General features: G+C 51.3%; 3 protein-coding genes across 8 annotated transcripts in view; 1 reads left to right on the top strand and 2 right to left on the bottom strand.

Annotated features, from left to right (window-relative positions):
• Positions 1 to 5,911, bottom strand: part of EWSR1 (EWS RNA binding protein 1) — a 39,226-nt gene extending 33,315 nt beyond the window's left edge. Inside the window, exons 1-3 of one of the 2 annotated variants that reach the window (XM_012805238.2) lie at positions 5,571 to 5,911; positions 482 to 518; positions 304 to 355 (exon numbers count right to left, since the gene is read on the bottom strand). In XM_012805238.2, coding sequence (XP_012660692.1) covers positions 304 to 355; positions 482 to 518; positions 5,571 to 5,583 — 102 coding nt within the window. In that variant the 5' untranslated portion in view covers positions 5,584 to 5,911. The remainder of the gene's footprint in view (positions 1 to 303; positions 356 to 481; positions 519 to 5,570) is intronic. The other variant, XM_003789850.3, reaches the window with a different exon arrangement.
• A 79-nt stretch (positions 5,912 to 5,990) lies between these two features.
• Positions 5,991 to 11,334, top strand: RHBDD3 (rhomboid domain containing 3). 5 transcript variants are annotated; one of them, XM_023513263.1, is made up of 7 exons: positions 5,995 to 6,190; positions 6,381 to 6,533; positions 8,109 to 8,298; positions 9,094 to 9,477; positions 10,369 to 10,531; positions 10,612 to 10,899; positions 10,995 to 11,334. In XM_023513263.1, the coding sequence occupies exons 3-7, from the start codon at positions 8,151 to 8,153 to the stop codon at positions 11,170 to 11,172; spliced, it is 1,161 nt and encodes a 386-aa protein (XP_023369031.1). In that variant the 5' UTR covers positions 5,995 to 6,190; positions 6,381 to 6,533; positions 8,109 to 8,150; the 3' UTR covers positions 11,173 to 11,334. The 5 variants fall into 5 exon arrangements, with proteins under 5 accessions (XP_023369034.1, XP_023369033.1, XP_023369031.1 ...); XM_023513266.1 differs by having other exon boundaries at positions 5,991 to 6,533; positions 10,369 to 10,488; positions 10,770 to 10,899; XM_023513265.1 differs by having other exon boundaries at positions 5,991 to 6,533; positions 10,365 to 10,488.
• A 271-nt stretch (positions 11,335 to 11,605) lies between these two features.
• The window catches only part of EMID1 (EMI domain containing 1), a 100,611-nt gene continuing 93,564 nt past the window's right edge, over positions 11,606 to 18,652 (bottom strand). The window contains exons 16-17 of the mRNA XM_023513236.1: positions 14,875 to 14,965; positions 11,606 to 12,371 (exon numbers count right to left, since the gene is read on the bottom strand). Coding sequence (XP_023369004.1) covers positions 12,241 to 12,371; positions 14,875 to 14,965 — 222 coding nt within the window. The 3' untranslated portion in view covers positions 11,606 to 12,240. The remainder of the gene's footprint in view (positions 12,372 to 14,874; positions 14,966 to 18,652) is intronic.

Raw genomic sequence — 18,652 nt, 5'->3', positions numbered from 1 at the left:
TTTTTTGGTTGCAGCCGTCATTGTTGTTTGGCGGGTCCGGGCTGGGGATTCGAACCCCCCACCTTAGGTGTACGTGGCTAGCACCTTAGCTGGTTGAGCTATAGGCGATGAGCCGTTTAGGCTGATCTTGAACTCCTGAGCTGAAGGGATCCTCTTGCTTCCACCTGCTAGGATTACAGGCATGAGCTGTGCCAAGACACTATTTCATTTTTCTATTATATAGTTTGTGTATCATTTTAATAGTTGATAAAAACATTTTAGTTTAGAGATGCAGCTACATAAGATTATTTTATAAAAGATTACCTGGGTGGTCTGTGCATATCCTTGAGTGGGCTGGGCGGTGTAAGCACTGTAGCTGCAAAAGAATTAAATGCAAACACTGAACATTGAACATTCAAATACCATTACTACATTCTCTACAACTATAGGAGGCTCCATAGTCTAAAAACCTTGATCACAGACACGATACTGACTGACTTACCCCTGCTGGGCTGCAGCTTGGCTGTAGGTACTGTAATCTAGAACAAAACAAGGAGAGAAAATAATGTGAAGTTAGCAGAGACAAGAAGGAAAAAAGCAGGGAAGGATTTCAGGTGGCAGAAGAATTCTATAAAATGTTCAAAGGAGGCTCGGTGCCTGTAGTTCAGCTAGGGCACTGGCCACAAACACTGTGGCTGGCAAGTTCAAACTTGGCCCAGGCTGGCCAAACAACGACAACTACAAAAAAAAAAAAAAAAAAAAATGTGGCGGGCACCTGTAGCCCCAGCTACTCAGGAGGCTGAGGCAAGAGAATTGCTCAACCCTAAGAGCTTGAGGTTGCTGTGAGCTGTGATGCCATAGCACTCTACCAAGACTGACATAGTGAGAGTGTCTCAAAAAAAAAAAAATTTCAGAGGAGACTTAAAGGCCAACACAGGTCCAAATGAGTCCCTCAGATCTTTCAACACCAAACCAAAAAAGTAAGTTAAGCCAGTTAACTTTATACAGTTTGAATATGATGCTGGCTAATGAGGTCAGGTGAAACCCTGGTCATGTGGCATGGACATTTCCATGTTCCCACAACCACAAACCCCCCTCAACCGCAGAATGTCACTTCAAATACATCATCATCTCAGAGTGAGAAGAGGGCCCATTAAGGAGATCAGAAGTTTTTTTTCTTTTTTTTGAGACAGTCTTGCTATGCTATGAGTGCTGTGGCACCACAGTTCACAGTGACCTCGAACTCTTGGGCTAAAGCAATTCTCTTGCCTCAGCCTCTCAAGTAGCTGGGACTATAGGTGCCGGCCACATACACGGCTATTTTTTGTTGTAGTTGTCGTTGTTTAGCAGGCCTGGGCTGGGTTCAAACTCGCCAGCCTCAGCTATGTGGTCAGTGTGTAACCCTTGAGCTAGGGGAAGTTTTCTCCTTCACATAAATAGGCATGCAACAATATTATGTTTAACCTCAAGCTGGTTATTTTAGTAGCTAGCTCTCTTCAAAAATTAGTTATATTATTACTCCCTTCACTTTAGCAAGTTAGGCCCACCCTAATTCCCTAGTACAGTGATAGTGAAATAGAATGGCAAAAATAGCCACAACAATGGGTTTGCTGACTATCAGAGTTACATCTGCACAATAATTCAAAAGCTAGATGTATTATAAATCCTAGCAAGGGACAGTTAAGACAGAATCCTGAAAATGACAGAGAAAGGACTTATTTTTTCTGGGAATAATCAGTTTCAGGTAACACCATCACTATTTCTCAAAACTCAAAAGTGATAGCTGGGCTCGGTGGCTCATGCCTATAATCCCAGCACTCTGGGAGGCTGAAGCGAGATGATTGCTTGAGCTCAAGAGTTCGAGACCAACCTAAGCAAGAGTGAGACCTCCCCTCCAAAAATAGCCAGGTGTTGTGGTGGGTGTCTGTGGTTCCAGCTACTTGGAAAGCTGAGGCAAGAGGATCACTTAAGCCCAAGAGTTTGAGGTTACTGTGAGGTATGACACCACAGCACTCTATCGAGGGCAAAAAATTGAGACTCTGTCTCAAACAAAACAAAACAAAACAAATCAAAAAAACTCAAAGTGACTTCAAACTCTTAAAAAAAAGTACCAGAATTTTCTTTCCTTTTTCAAATAAACCTTTCTATAATTTTCCTTTACATATTCAATTTATGAAACTCTGGTCAACTGAGATGCCTACAAGTAGTGGAAACAAATAGAAAAAATAGTTAAGTTTTCAAAACACTACCTTTAAGTAAGTTTAAGTTTTTTTTAAAAAAATATGGTTAATCATTTCTAGGGTGGTGCCTGTGGCTCAAAGGAGTAGGGTGCCGGCCACATATACCAGAGGTGGCAGGTTCAAACCCGACCCCGGCCAAAAACTGCAAAAAAAGTGTCTCAGAACTGAGACTATATGATGAATATGGTTCATTATTTCTAAAAATTCTGCTCAATTCTTTCCTCTCCAAGAGAATATGTATCTTGTTTATATTTGAAGACTAGTATTGGCATTAAGACAGAACAAAAGGGTCCTTTCTTTTCCAATCAGAAAATTCTTCATCCAAAAGCCAAACCCTTTATGGAGGAGATCTACCCCACTCCATGCAATCCAAAGTTAGCCTCACAATCCTCTGGCCTGAACAGAACTTTGCTGAATTCACCTCTTTAAATTGGCTTTTCTAACTCTTTACACTCCATTGGGCTGCTTTCTTTCCTTTGTGAATACCCTCTTAACTCAGAACTCTGAATCATCACAATCAAATCAACTGCCCAAACGCTATCTACAATGAACAGACTCATCTGTTCCAGGACAATCTTAAAGCATTTAACACTACAAGTCATACTTTTTATGTGGCATATAAAAATTAAATACAAATCATTTTTTCCATGTGACATCAGCAAAATAAACACAACAATGAAGCATCTGAAACCAAATATTTCTAGGTACATATATATTGCTGAGATCTTTGAATGAGAAATGATCCCAAATCACTGACATGTAAGTTCAATGTCTGCAAGAAGACTTTTACACAAGAGCAGTTATGTAAAAGGTAGAACTGGCAAAGCTGATATGAACAACTAACGACCTATCAGTGTGAAACCAGAGGATTTGGCCCTTTGCAGGTGGGCTAAGGGAGGCAGCAAACTTGTTTCATAAGAATTTATCTTTTTAGTGCAGATATTATATGGCCTCAAATATGCTAGCTTTTAACATACAAATTAGTCAGATAATTTAAGGATCTATGTGTTTTTTTAATCGCCGATGTGCCAAATGAAAATTTTACTAGAAATCCAGTACAGATTAAGTAAAAAAAAAAAAAAAAAAAAAAGCTGTGATGGGGGGGGAGCTCTAGAGTGTTGACAATATTCTATTTCTTGGTCAGAACAGTGGTTATTTGGGAGCTTGCATTTTAATTCTTTGTTAAACTGGACATATACTTTATTTTTTTTTAATTTTTTTTTTTTTGAGACAGAGCCTCAAGCTGTCCCCCTGGGCAGAGTGCCGTGGCATTACAGCTCACAGCAACCTCCAACTCCTGGGCTCAAGCGAGTCTCCTGCCTCTGCCTCCCAAGTAGCTGGGACCACAGGCGCCCGCCACAACGCCGGGCCATTTTTTGGTTGTAGCCGTCGTTGTTGTTTTGGCGGGTCCGGGCTGGGGATTCGAACCCGCCACCTTAGGTGTACGTGGCTGGCGCCTTAGCCGGTTGAGCTATAGGTGCCGAGCCTGGACATATACTTTAGATGTTTTTCTATATGAGCTATACTACATGGGGGTAAACATCTACTATTATTCAAGGTAGCAGCTTAGATACTTTATCCAAGCTGTAGAGATTTAGATCTTCAGACTACATGGATGGGCAAAATACTTTGCTGCAAGAAAGGACTCAAAAAGCTTTGAAAAGGTCTCTAGTCCAACTCCCATATTTTGCAAGAAAGGAAGCTAAAGTCCAGATAGCACTCCTCAAAGATCCCCCAGCCAGCCCCAATAAATGTTATGTCTATAATTCTAACACTGTACATGGGGTTTACCCGTAAACAAAGGTTGAACAGTTGTCTGAAAAAAAGGCATGTCCAGCCACGCAAAAGCTTCAACGTGCACGTTTTGCCTTTAGCAGGGGGAGGAGAGGCTAGAAAGGGGCACCTGGTAAACCATTTCCCACCAAGATACTTTAGACTGGTTATTTCCAGGGGCACACTCTTTGGTATCCTGGCATGAACAGCCAACACTCGTCTGTTTACTAACCACAGAATTGAGGTTAAGTTTTAAAATCTTAATTCTGGACTCTTTCCATATTAAAACTAGGAACCCACCCACATCTTTTGCTGTCTTCCCTAGCATCTTCTCCCACTGTCTCTAAGGCCTGGAGCCAGGCGGCCTAAGAACACCCACCCCTTGCAGGCAAAAATGCTCCACCTTGCGAACCACGATGGGTTAGAGTCCCAGATGGGTTAGAGTCCCAGCGGACCGCAAACCGCGGGGGACGGTTGGCCACGCTCTTCAACACTCCAGCAGTAAGGACACCGCTTGTCCCCCGCATTCTAGAGCCCCCACCTGGGCTTTCTTTCAAATTCACCACTCGCCTTCTTTACCTCTCCTCTCGGTCCGCGAAATAAACAAGCCTACCGGCCTAACGCGGGCGGACAAACGTGCGAAACGAGTGCTTAAGCGTAATTCAAACGCCGGCCCGGCCTTTTGTTCCTCCTAGGTCAGAGAGACCAGAAATTTCTTTCTGCAAAGATTTCTGGTCTCTCGATCCAGGCTGGCCTTATTATACAACGGATGTCCTTCGGCATTTGCAGAAAAACGGCTCTGGGAAGCCACGTAATTACTTTTTAAAGAAAAAAGGAGATGGGGTTAACAACGATAAAACCCGAGAAGCCCAAGGAGACGGTAAATTAGGGGGCCCTACAGGGAGTGCACACATTCAAGCTAAAAGTCCGGCTTGGAGCTAGACGCCGCCCAGGGAGGCATTTCGGCGGTGCCGGACGCCTCAGCCGACCAGGCCGTAAAGATGACGGGGCTCCAGCTGATAGGCCGGTGCCCCTCGGCTCGCAAATCCGTGATGTCCTTTTTGTTTATTTGCTTTTTCCCCTCGGGTTTTTTCAGTGAAAAAGAGTCGCCCTCGGGGTAGGGCTAGATGCCTGAACACCTGGAAGGAAGCGTCACTGAGGCAGCAGGCCCGCGGTTTCTCCAGCCGCCATCCGGGCTCTCCCGCCGGTTTCGGGGGGACTGGCCTAAAGCCCGGCCAGATACCCCCTCACGCGGGGCCGCGGAGGCCACAGGCTCCGCCCACGTGGCGGGCTGCCTGCCGCGCGGGGCCCGACGACCGCCACACAATGGAGGCCAAAACAGGGCCCACGCGCCCCCACCGCCGCAAGCCCCCCGCGCGCCGGAAGGTTCCAGAATCGGCTCGCCCGGTGGGGGGAGGGGAGAGGAACGCGGGTCCCCGAACTCGTCGAACCGCGGCGGGTACCTCAAACCCTTCTGGGCAACTCCACTCATTCGTCCCCACCACCCCTACAGATGAGCAGCCCCTAGTTTGGGCGTCCCGGTTGTCGCCAGCACGACCGCAGTTCCACCACACTTACCCGTGGACGCCATTTTCTCTCCTTCCTCCTCGTTCTCTCAACGTCCGTCTCCCTCTCGCTTTCCCTCTAGGCGCCGCACTGCGCAGGCGCAGACCCCGCAACCTCGGGCGCTACCATCTGGCCAGGCCACGGGGGTGCGGTAAGGAAGGATGAACCGTGGCTTTTTCGTTCTTCACGTCTGCAGCTCTATTTCCAATCCTCTCTAAAGAGCGACGAACGCGACATTCGGGCCAAAATAGCAACTAAGAGGCCTGAGCATTGGGGAATGGATCTCTGTATCAAGCCGGAGCGATTCTTTGCACAAGGCTAGGTGGTTTGGAATGGTTAAGTCCGCTGGCTCTAGGGACCGTCTCTGAAGAGTCTGCCCTGGAGGAAAACGAAGACTGGCGGAAGGGCTGGGGGAAGGGACCCAGGCCTAAAACAACTGCTGACTAATCGGCTGGCGGCGGGTTGGGGGGGTGGGGTGGGGTGGAGGTGGCACGCCGGCCAGAGGGCCGTGGTCACTTATCTAGGTGTAAGCTGAAGAGGTTCGGGGGTTCCCGGGTCGCGGTCGGGAGATAAAGTCCCGACTCCTAGTCGCGATTCCCGCCTGGCCTTCGGGGTGGGGGGCGCGCTCCGCAGTGAGTACCCCGGACGCGTGGCCGGGGCCGGTGTGGGAGGGGGCCGAGGCCGGCCGGCTAAGTGGGAGGCCCCGAACGCCGCTCCGGGCCCCGAGACCTGCCCGCATTCCCCCCGCCCCTCGCCCCAGTAACGGTCGAGGTTGAGAAGGCCCTTTTAATCTTCCTGTGTCCAATACCTTTGTTTTTACAGAAGGGGAAACTGAGGGTCAAGGAAATTGAGTACCTTTCCAAAGTCACAAAGCTGATTTCGACCCAAGCAGACCCTGGGACCCTCACTCTGCCCACCACCCGGAAGAGTCTTCCTTGTCCTTGTCTTCCTGTTCTGTCCTGGCTTCCCAGTAAGGTAGGCAGGGCCTGATGGTGTATAGCCACGTTTTATAGGTTGAAGAAACTGAGGTCCCGAGGGCTCAGGTCCCAGTTCTGAGTGTCCATGGCCAAGTCCTTCATCCTTGTTAAAGAACCTTGGATTCAGGGGAAATGGTTGCAAGGACGCTTGCAGTAGCTGCTTTGGTCCTAGATGCTGCTTCCAGGCAGGGATGCCATCTGCCCACCTTCTTGGATCTCAGCCCAGCCCGGTAGGTGGATGCCTAGGCCCAGCAAAGGGCAGGGCTCACCCTCAAATACCTCAGCAGGAGCAGAGCCAACCTAACCTCTTTCTTGCAGTAAATACACATCAAGCACCAGCTGTGTGTTGGAAGAACCCTGAGGTGCTTGGGGATAAGTTAAAAGGAGCTACCCCCAGTTGTCTAGGGAGACAGGCCAACCTGTGCTCATAAGATAGGATAAGATTCATGATGTGGGGGCCAGAGGAGGGGAAGGAGACATTTGGGATGGGCTTCATAGGGTGAGTAGGAGTTTGCCCATTGGAGAGATGGAGGAAAGGACATTTTAGGCAGGGACAGGGGAGCTTTCCACATTTTTCCTGCAGGAAACTGGTAGATACAGAGGATACCCTTGGCAAGGGACAGATGAAGCAGCCTTCTTGTTTCTCTGGTATCCTGCTTCCTGCCATGAATCAGCCCAGTGGGAGCCCTGGGACAAAGAGTCCTGACCAGGGTTGAAAAAAGTTCCAGTGGGGTCTGGAGGACAGACTCAAAGCAAATGGGGAACACAGAGGAGAAAGAGCCTTACTTTGTGGACAAGGAATGGCTGTGTTTGAGGGTCAAAGCTGGGATCAGCAAGGTGCTATGTTGCCCAGGCTGGTTTTGAACTCCTGGCCTCAAGCAATCCTACCTTGGCCTCCCAAAGCACTGGGATTAGAGGCGTTAATACTGCACCTGGCCAGGAAGAGATTTTTCTAATCCCCATTTTACAGGTGAGGAAGGAGAGGCTCAGAGGTTGGGAAACTTTCCTGGGGACATGTAGCAGAAAGAGAGTGAATACTGGAACCTTCCAGTACAAAGGGCGATAGGCCCAAACGGGCTGTACTCTGGGCTGGGGAGGAATGGAATGGCTCAGTTACAGATCTCTTAGTATGGTTCAGGGTGTGGGATACCTGCTGCCCTTCCTCCACCCCTTCTGCTCTTCCCCACCAATCAGCTTGTCCATTGACTGGCCCCGTGAGGAGAGAAGGAGACAAAAAAGAGCTAGAGATGGTCCTGAATTTGTCCTAGGGGCTGTGCCCCTCTTTGTGGGAGTCCATGGCCCCATTTCAATATCCGTGGCCCTGTGCCTCCAACTCAAGACTTCAGGGCCTATCAGGACTCATCTCTTAATGCTTGTCCCCTATTCTTCCTCACACAGACAAAATGATTAGTAAGCACACTGGTTAGGGTCTGAGCTCTGCTACAGCCAGGCTGCTGAGTCTGCCTTTCTAGCCCGTTTCTACCTCTGTAAAATGGGGCTGTTGGTAAGGTAGTTGAGTGTGTGTCAGATAAAAACTGCATTAATGACTGGTTATGTTTTCCTTTACCCCCAGCACCTGGCCCGAGGACCACACTTGACCACACTCAACTGAACTATGTGTGCCCTGGGTCCCCCTGGCCTCCTGTCCCCAGCACTGCCTCTTGCCTCTTCAGCCCTAATGCTACTGCTGAGCAGCCTGTGGCTGGTGGGTGCTGGCCCCAGCCTCACCCTGGCACCGGAGCTGCTGCTGGACCCCTGGCAGGGTAAGGACCAGCCATATGGACCTTGGAAGAGGCAGGAACTTGCGGTCAGGCCTGAGACCAGTTGGTAGGAGCAGTGTGTACCCTGCTATGGTCAAGCAGGGATAGGCCCAGTGCCCTGGGGAAGGTTGGCCTTAGACGAGAGCATGCCCAGCTCACCCACAGTCAAGAGAAGGCAGAGGACCCAGCAGAGGGGCCAGCAAAGTGGTGTGGGAACCTGTGGATAGGAATTCCTTTCTGACAGCTTTTGTGACAGCTTTCCCTTGAAATAGGACCTAAGACTTTTACCTAAGCATGAGGATGGGGAATAGGTTTGGGGAGTTCAAGGAGTGACCCTAGCTGAGCACTTGTTCCCCAATAAGAACAACAGCTCCAGTTTACATTTGAGGAACCCAGAGGACTCTCAGAGTGATTTGTCCAAGGTCACACAGCTTGGGGGAATGGGATAGCTCAAGATTGGAGCAGGCACTCTCATCAGAACTCCCGTTCTTAATAGGGTGTAAGTGAAGCACCTTCCTGCTGCCTGGGACTGCCTAGCACTCACTACTAGGTTGCTATTGAGAAGATGGAGTGGTGGGTCAGGCTTGTTCTCTTTAATGCAGCAAGGGAGTAGCCACAGTGTTTGGTAGCCCTCGGTCCCCTCTTCCAATGATTAAGTGCCAGTGGTGGGTGGATTGGCTGCTGGGGGAGGCTGGCTGAACAGGTGGCACTGGAGTGTAACCCCCAGCTTGACACACCTGGGCTAGCCTCAGAGGTTGGTGCCACAAACCTGACATATAAGTGCCTTCTGCCCCCTAGTGCACCGGCTGCTTACCCATGCCCTGGGCCACACGGCCCTGCCAAGCCTGCTTCTGAGCCTGCTGCTTCTACCTGCCTTGGGTTGGCAACAGGAGTGCCACCTGGGCACACTGCGGTTCCTGCACTCCTCCGTCCTGCTTGCCCTGGCCACTGGGCTGCTGGCTATACTGCTGGCAGGCCTTGGGGTATCCAGTGCAGCTGGTGGCTGTGGATACATGCCTGTGCACCTAGCCATGTTGGCTGGGCAGGGTCATTGCTCTAGACAGCCCCATGGGCTGCTGCCATCATGGCTGCTGCCGTGGCTGCTCCTTGTCCTGACCCCGCTGCTCAGCTCTGAGCCACCCTTCCTGCAGCTTCTTTGTGGCCTCTTTGCTGGCCTGGCCTGTATCCTTTGCCTGAGTCCAGGGCTTGTTGGAACATGTGGTTTCTATGAGTGCCTGGGAAGGAAGTGGGACAGTGGAGTCAGATCTGAGTAATGCCAGGATGCTATGCACACACATTGCAGGAGCACCTCTGAGTTCTCCTTTGGGCCATGCTCTGGGTTGGGGACTAAGGACTCATGGCCAGGTGGACGTGCTAGTTACAATTTAAAGGGCTTTGGGGAAGCCTTGTGGGACTGAGGTGGCATACACCTGGACCTCCATGCAAGAGGAGGTGGTTCATTGAAGTGAAAAGAGTAGGCAGATGGCATAAAGGCCAGGGCTGGGGGCAGGCAGGGAATCCCTGCCTCTGGAAAGGGAAAGGCAGTGATGAATGGTCAGAAGTGCAAGTGGCTTAAACACAGACTTTTGCTCCCAAGATGCTTAATACCAGTCAGGAAACATCGCTGCCAATGAAAATAGGCTGACCCCGTAGAGTTGTGGCTTTCAAGGGAGGAGTTTGTCTTGGATTGGGGACACCAGCTGCCCAGGCCTGTCTGAATAAGGAGCACATTGGCCTGGCTGAAGGTGAAAAGGGGTTTGGGAGAAGTCACAGTCCTCAGCAGGCACACAGAGCTCTGGGAAGAGTGGATCACGGGTTGGGGAAGCAGGGATGAGCTCAGGTTTTGGAGTGAGGCACATTTGGGTGTGCCTCTGGTGGCTTCAGGCAGGTCCCTTTTCCTCCCTGCGCTTTCCACTGCTGACCAGAAGGATGCTGTTCCTTGTTGGGCTGTAGTGAAGAGACACAAGGGAATGCCTAGCACGTGCTTGGTACAGCAGGGCTGGCATGCAGTGTGGGTCTACCTCTGTCTGGTTTTGTTTTTCCTTGACCGGCCGCCCTGCCCTGGGCAGACAGATGCCACTGGGGCCTTCCAGTGGCTGGACCTCTCAGAGCAGCGGCTGCAGGCGCTTCAGGAGGGCATCTTGTGCCGGACCCTGGCAGTGTGCTGGCCGTTGAGGCTCTTTCCCACCTCAGGTAGCCTGGCTGAGCTGCCTGTCACTGATCCTGCCAGAGGGAGGTGAGGATGACACTGGGGACATTGGCCCAGGTGGTAGATGCTGGGCAGGGCCATACTCAGGCTCTCTTCTGCTTCTCCAGGCCACCCACCCCCAGACCTCCTTATGTGGCCTCCCCTGGCCTCTGGTCCCAAAGTGAAGGCTTAGCCCTGCTCCCACCAGGCCTGAGACCTGTACAACCGACCTGGGAGGGCTCATCAGAGGTGGGCCTGGCCTGGGCTGCAGTGAACTGCTCCCCAGGAACTCCAATGTGGGCATCCCTGGATGAGCAGATGCTACAGGAGGGGATCCAGGCTTCACTCCTTGATGGGTCAGCCCAGGGGCCCCAGGGCCCACTATGGCTCCCCAAGTCCTCCGTCTCCTCTTTGCGGTAAGGTGGGGTGGGCAGGGATGGGGTGCTCTGGTGCCGGGGGGCTGGAGGTGGCCTTGACACTCCCTCCTTGCCCTCCCAATCCCACCTCACAGGCTACAGCAGCTGGAGCGCATGGGCTTCCCCACGGAGCAGGCAGTGGTAGCACTTGCAGCCACAGGCCGTGTGGAGGGTGCTGTGTCGCTGCTGGTTGGGGGGCAGGTGGGCACAGAAGCCCTGGTAACTGAGGGAAAATGTGGGCCTGCCCACCCTGAGGGCCCTGGGCCCCCATAGCCTAGGCAGAGAGTGGGAGCACCAGGCCCTTGAGTGATGAGGTCTGGCCTGTGGGTGGGTAGTATGAGGGCCACAGGGGTATGGAGGCATTCTGGGGGGCAGGATTGGATCATTGCTGCCCTGGTACTATTTAGAATAAAAATCCACTTGTTTTTCAACCTGGACCTCTTTGGAGGCAGCAGTTGTGTCTGACTCCTCTGTATTGGCATTAATGAATGAGTGAACAATGAATGAACAGTTGTGGAGAGCTGCTCCTTGATGTCCAGAGACACAGTTCCTGTCCTGCACTGTGCAGCCTCTTCCTCCAGGCTGTCTTTCCAGCGCAGAGCATTGTTCCCTGCTTGTTTCTGGCTAATTTCCGCCCATCCTGTCCTTGGCTTGGACAGCCTTTTTCTGCTGCCCCCATCTGAGCACACATTGAGATCAGGCTGGGTGAGATCAGGTGAGGGCTTTTATTGGACAGGACACAGCCACCTCCTGATCTGTCACACATGCTGATGGCAGCAAATGGCCCCTTCCTCTCCATGTCCCCACCCTCCTACCTGGGACACTGGGGAGAGGCTGGGGGCAGAAATGAGGTGAGGACCCCCCACAATCCAGTCAAGCTCAAGGAGAGGCAGCATGACCTCAGGGTTGGGAACCCAGTATTGGAAATGAGGCAGGTTGCAGGGGCACTCCTCACTGTTTGGCTGGGGAAGAGAGGGAAGGAGGTACCTTCTGGTCATTCGCTTCTGGCTCCCTACTCCCTAGGGTCTTTGGGGATGGGTACATAGATGGCTGATGAGAAGATAAGAAGACTTTGACCTTGAAGGATAACATCATCTCTTTTCACACAGGGAAACTGAGGCCCAGGCCTCACCTTGTCTGTAGCTTGGGCCCTAGTCTCTGCTCAGCCTCATATGTATGTGAGGTGCCAGGATCAAGACCTGTCCACCCTTAAGACTTGGATGGCAGAAGGGACCCTGAGGATGTTAATAAATACAGACAGGTGGTCCCTGGAGGCAGCTGGCTGAGTCCAGGCTAGGACGGGAAGCCTGGCCTGATCCACCCTAGGGGCCGCCACCGCCCTCAGCCTCTCTCATTCCGGCTCCTAGGGGCCACGATCCGGTAGTTGGCTGTGTGTCCTCCCCTCTTGCCCCGAAGGAGGCTGGGGGTCCCTGTGCCAGCAGGGCCTGCCCCAGACCCCAGCTCTGGTTCTGCTGGAGGGAAGAAGGAGAAAGGGCGTGTTAGGGGGGGTCCATGTGGGGTACTCACCTCCTCTTGGCCCTCTGGGGGATGGCAGGACAGCATAATCCACCCTGCTCTCTGGGAGCAGAGCTGTAGGAGAGAGGGTCTGCAGGCTGGTTTAGTGCCTCCCACCAGGACTTAGCCCCAAGATCCAGTGAGAGCTCTCAAGGTGTCTATTTGGTTTCTGCTTTGTCAAGTGGAGTAACCAGATCCATTGTATTTATGAAGTGTTTAGTACATAAGCAAAGACTCCATTAAAAAGTATAGTTCTTTTTATCTATTCCTCATTTGGGGGTGGAGATATGCCCTGAATCATCCCCATTTTGTAGCTAGGGAACAGACCCACTTGGGCTAGGCTACCCATTGGGGGAAAAGTCTCAGGAGGTTCCAGACTCTGCCACTAACCTCTACTGAGCACTAAACACTACCATATAACTTTGGGCAATGGGGACTCTAAGGTGAGTGTGGCTTTGACCTAAGACTCCTGCATGTCTGGTCATTGTGTGTTGGCTATGAGATGCTATACATGATCAATTTCAGGGCCCTCAGATCCCACTTAGTGTCTGGCTAAGTGGCAGTGGCAGCAAACCTTTATTGATGGAGTGAAAGGAGCCAGAACTTAATAAAGGAGAGACCTAGGGTGGACCTTTCTGTTTTCCCTATGACCCTAAGGGAGTCATATGAGCCCTCTGAGCCTCTGTTTCTTCATTTATAAAATGGGCATGGTTTTGCCCACCTGGTGTGCTTATTGTAAGGAATGGAGTCGAACAATGTAACTCTCTCAGCCAAGGTGGGCCAGACATGTGTTAGCTGTTATTACTATCTTCATTATTGATTATAACCTAAATGTGAACCCCATCTGGGTTTTTAGTTAGCACCTGTTGTGTATTCTGGGCCTACTGGGAGTGTCCTATCTCTGTTCCTCCCCTCCTGCATCTCTCCCTCCAGACTTCAACCCAAGATCAAGGGGCCGCTCTTCCAGGTTCATGGCCACTGACAGTGGGCATGAGCTTTACCAGGTACCAGGCACTTCCTCCCTATCCTGTCAGAGACCTAGCCAGCTGAAGGCAGGGAGGGAAAGATCCAGGGCCACAGTGGCCCAAATGTGTCCCGTCTAGCTCCTGCCCCAATCCTCCTAGGAGAGGAGGTAAGGCATACCTAAAAAGGTACTGAAAGCCCAAGACTTGGTCCTTGGTCCTCTCTGTAAGAGGGGAGGAGGTCTGGGAGATGGTTGCTGATGTTTCTAGAGGTTAAAGAAGCCATGGGCATGGTGGGAGGGGCTTTTGGACCCTACACATTTTTCAACCTCTAGGCCTCCGCTCATACAAGACTCTGTCATAGCTGTCCTTCCTACTCCTTCACCTGACCCATTCACAGGGGTCTTCTAGAACCCCATGCCAATGTCTCCTTTTTCAAGGAGTCTTCTCCAGCCCCCAGTGAGAAGTGACTGTTCCTCATTCATATCCTCTGGTGCTCCCATAGGCCTTATGCCTACAGATACTGAGGACTGCCTGCCACTCAGGAGGCAGCTCCCCAAGGCAGGGACCTATCTGGTCTCAAGGGCCTCAGCACCAACCAGGCCTAGCACTCAGTAGATGTTCCCTGGAAACCTGCTGAATGAAGGAGGCTTGGCTCTGACCTTGACCATCCTTGCCTGGGACCTATTTCTGTCTGTAAAACAGATTCAAGGTTGGACATGATGTCAAAGCCTCTGTGCACAGATTGCTCAATGAGCTGTGAATGGGACAGGTAGGTAGGTGATGAATGGAGCCAGCCCCTAGGGTAGCCAAACCTGTCCTTTCTCCAGGGCCAGCCACAGGCTCCAGTTTAATGGGATGAGACCTCTTTAGCCTCAACACAAGGAACCAGGCACAGGGGCAGGTATTGCTCACCTGGTGTCTAACCTCCTGTACCCGCCCCCGCCCCAGGTTGCCTTCTAGCACCTTCTCAATCTAGGCCCTGCCAGATTCTCCAGCCCCTAGGTTCTTTCTGGTCTCCTGGCCTTTGCCCATGCTGTTTACTCTCCCCAGATCCTTGCCCTTAGATATCACCTCCAAGAAACTATCCCTAAGACCCCCTTTGACCTCCCCCAGGCCTGGTCCTGAAGTATTTCTATATGTTCAAGGCTGTCTGTAGTCACTCCACTGTGAGATACCTCCCCTTGGGTTTCACTGCCAGTGCCAGGGCTCTCCCCAGCTCCCTATCCTTCTAAGCTCCAGGAGGGCAGGGCTGTATCTGTCTTATTTGGTGGATCCTGTGCCAATAAGGTGCCTGGCCTTGAGTAGGTACTCATTCACTTGAGAGCTAGTCGCCAGAGTCTTCTCTATGCCAGGCACCATCTGCTGGATGTATGGAAGGATGAAGAATGAATGTTCATTGGTCTGGGCAAGCATTAGAAGGCACCTTCTGCAAGCCTGGGCCCTTCCCAGGCCTTTCCTGGAAGGGGCTGTCCCTGTCTACCCGCCCTGCCATTACCTGGCCAGATGATGGCTTCCAGCAGGGTGACTCGTCTGGCCAGGAGCTCCAGCTGAGCCTGCTGCTGCAGGAAGCTCTGTAAGCTAGGAGCCTGATGGGAGATCGAGAAGAGCAGACAGTGCGAGTCTGGCCTCCAAGGGCTGGGCTGGGGAGCCAAGGGAGGAGGACGGAAGGGCACTGCTAGCTGGCTTCAGGGCAGGACTGTGGATGTGAGTCTCTATCTAAGGTGGGGACAGGCCTTGCCTGGCTCCTCAAGTGACCAGATAAGTGTGGGATTGCTCAGTGAATGCCTGGGGTGCCGGTCTGGCTCTCTCTGGCCTGTAGAGCAAGTTAGGAGGACCAAAGGGGGAACTGCAAGGGAGACACTTGAGGCTAGGGAAGCCTGCCCTGTGAGAGCTTCTGGGGGCTTATGGGGCAGGAGGGTCAGAACTAGCAGGTGGTCCCCCCGGGACCTGAGCTGGGCTCTGTTACCTATAGTTTCCTATACTTCTGGAGTCCATCTCCACAGTCTACTGCCCTAAGGGCCTGGAGACTGACTTTCCTGTGATTTTTCTAGAGCTGGAAGCCTGGTTTCCTTACCCATAATCTTCCTGTGGGCCTGGGCTCCGACTTCATTACCCACAATTCCCTGCACTGTGGGAGTCTGGCTGTCACCCATAGTCCCGTGTTGGTCTGGAATTTGGGTCCATTGCTTATAATTTTTTTCAAACTCAAAATCTGTCATCCCTGGTTCCCTGCAGGCCTGGAAACCACACTACCCACAATGCCTGGAGGCTGAGGTCTGACCACAGCGGTGGGCCCCCCACCTGTGGAGGAGGGGACCACCTGTGGAGGAGGAGTCATTGCAGGCCAAGTGGTCATGGCTTCTCAGCCCCACACTTGGCTGGGACACAAGAAGGTGCCACACTGCACCTTCTGCAGCCTCATGACTTGGCTCAAGCCAGTTCTACCCCAGGAGGGCTTAGGGAAGGCTGGCAGGCAGGGGCTGGGCTGTCTGTCCGTCTGTCTGTCTCTACTCACCATAGAGCCCAATCATTGTTTCCAAGATTAAAACCCTCTCAGCTAAAATCTTCAAAGCCTCGCGTAGTTGGTGCAACCCCTCCCCCTGTGGAGGAAAGAGACAGATGCAGCCGTGAAGGGGGCTGGGGAGGGGGCCCTGCAAAGCCTGTTGGTGGCCCATGCCCCACCCCGAACATGCACCTGCAGCCCTGCACCATTTGCCACAGCCCAGGACCAATGAACAGCCAGAACATGACCAAGAGAGGATAGGCGGGTAAGGCAGGCGGAAGCAACTCCTGAAAGACCTCTTGGGAAGTCCCACTGGATATGGCTGGCTGTTCTCTCCCTACACCACTGAAAATCCTGCCGTGGAAGGCAGATCCAACTGCAGGGGGAGAGTGGCTGCCCACAGCCTGACACGGATCCTGTTCCAGAAGCTGCCACAGGTCCACCCATTCTCCAATCTTTGTCATCCAAGACTAGCTGCTCTCCAATCACTGCACAATTCCTGCCAGATCCCTTCATATTCTTTACCTTCATGCCTTGCCATAAATTACCACATTAACCTCATCCTAATTAACTTTATTCGTTATATCAGGCTAGTTACTAATATTTCCATTTGTACCAAAATGAATATACAGATGCTGCTTGATTTTCAAAGGGGTTACGTCCTGATAAACCCATTGTGTCTTGAAAATATTGTTAAGTCAAAAGTACAGTGGGCTTATCTAGATGTAGTCCCATTGCAAACCAAGAAGCATACTGAATACCTTCATTTTCATACCATTATAAAGTCAACAAGTCACGAGTCAAACCATCATTAAGTCATAGACTGTCATTATGTGAGTGAAACTAGAAAATGAGTTGTATCACATCAGGGAAACTGCTTGAAACACAAGTAAATCTGAGACTTAGGCCCAGCGCCTCTTCCCTGACCCTTCTCACTATGGGCTCCCTCCCTAGAAAATAGCACTCAGCCCTCCCAGGGCTTAGACTATGCCAGGTCTGTATTTTGGCACATCCTGGTGCCTTACCCACAGCTCAGCCTTCTCCTTTTATCAGCACCAGTCTCCTTGGTGTGTTTCTCCATGTCTCTGGTCCTAGGTCCCTGGGCTATGGCAGTGGGCCCACAAAGACCCTCCTTTAAGCCCATCCATCTCTGGGGCTCCCCCCTCCCCAAGCAGTGCCAGCTGCTGCCCAAGGCTCAGCCATGTGTCTCTTCTTTCCTTCCCCAGCATGGGGTCTATGGTCTTGCAGCATTTTACACTCCCTCATTCTCTACTCTTTCCTAGTCCATATACCAAAGCTATTTCTGGAATGTACATATTTCAATTCCAACAGAGCATGAGGATGGCAAATAGAACTACCCCAGCCCTGACAAATCTGGAGGTCTTTCTAGGCATCCTTCACTCTGTACAGGTAAGTGAAGGGATATGTGATATGTGCATTCATACAATTATAATTCATCCCTTTAAGATGCTCTTTATGTGCTCCCCACAAAAACAAGGAAACAGCTGAGAGGTCTTCTAACCCATCCATTATGAATGAGCCAGCCCACTTGGCTGTCCCTTGGGATCTAGCTGTTTTGTCCACATCACATGGGATTGGGCTACCTGCAGGCCACTTAATGGAGCCTGAGGGGTCCCAGGGTCACCACAGGCTGCATGCCAAAGTAATCCCTCTTCAAGTATTATAGTAGAAGGATCTAAAAATGGATGACCTTGGCTCGGCGCCTGTAGCTCAGTGCTTAGGGCATCAGCCACATACACTGAGACAGGTGGGTTCGAACCTGGCCCGGGCCTGCTAAAGAACAATGACAACTGCAACAACAACAGAAAAATATCTGGACCTTATGGCAGGCGCCTGTAGTTCCAGCTACTTGTGAGGCTGAGGCAAGAGAATTGCGTAAGCACAAGAGTTAGAGGTTGCTGTGAGCTATGATGCCATAGCAGTCTACCAAGGGCGACACAATGAGACTTGGTCTCAAAAATAAATAAATAAAATAAACAAATAAAAAAATAAAAATGGATAACCTTAAAAAATTCTATGAAGCCCTTCCTAGCATGGACAGGGGAACAAGCTGGCATCATGAACCTTCTAACAAGGCATAATAAAAGGGCACCCACCTGGCTTGGCGCCCATGATCAGTGGTTAGGGCGCTGGCCACATGCACCAAGGCTGGTGGGTCTGAACCTGACCAGGGCCTGCTAAACAATGACAACAGTAACAACAACAAAAACAGGCGTAGTGGTGGGCACCTGTTAGGGTAGGAAGGGTAAAGAGGCCAAGGGAAGAGAATCACTTAAGCCTAAGAGTTGGAGGTTGCTGTGAGCTGTGATGCCATGGCATTATACCAAGGGTGATGTAGTAAGACTCTGTCTCAAAAAAAGAAAAAAAAAAGGCACCCACCCTGGGCAACAGAGAAATACTGTCTCTACAATTAGCTGGGCATGGTGGTACATGCCTATAGTCCCAGCTACTTAGAAGGCTGAGGCAGAAGAATCTCTTGGGCCCAGGAGTTGGAGGCTACAGCAAGCTATGAATCCCCCCACAGATGATGACATATTTAACCTGCACTCATCATGAAGAAACAATTAGACAAACTGAAGGAACTGCCTCGGGTCTTTTCACAAAAAGGCAGTCAAGAGAAGAAGAAAAGGGCAGAGGCCTGTTCTAGATTAGAAGAGACCAGAGAGGCTCGGCGCCTATAGCTCAACCGGCTAAGGCGCCAGCCACGTACACCTAAGGTGGCGGGTTCGAATCCCCAGCCCGGACCCGC

This window comes from Otolemur garnettii, unplaced genomic scaffold (assembly GCF_000181295.1).
Source record: "Otolemur garnettii isolate 467f Iridium unplaced genomic scaffold, OtoGar3 scaffold00038, whole genome shotgun sequence".
Classification (NCBI taxonomy): domain Eukaryota; kingdom Metazoa; phylum Chordata; class Mammalia; order Primates; family Galagidae; genus Otolemur; species Otolemur garnettii.
Note: the sequence above shows the minus strand (reverse complement) of the source record. Positions and strands in the feature narration are given on the sequence as shown.

Coding starts and splice junctions, on each gene's coding strand:
- RHBDD3 (XM_023513263.1), top strand. CDS start 8,151: ATGTGTGCCCTGGGTCCCCCTGGCCTCCTGTCCCCAGCACTGCCTCTT. Junction 8,299..9,093: donor GCTGCTGGACCCCTGGCAGG/GTAAGGACCAGC, acceptor TCTGCCCCCTAG/TGCACCGGCTGCTTACCCAT. Junction 9,478..10,368: donor CCTCTTTGCTGGCCTGGCCT/GTATCCTTTGCC, acceptor CTGGGCAGACAG/ATGCCACTGGGGCCTTCCAG.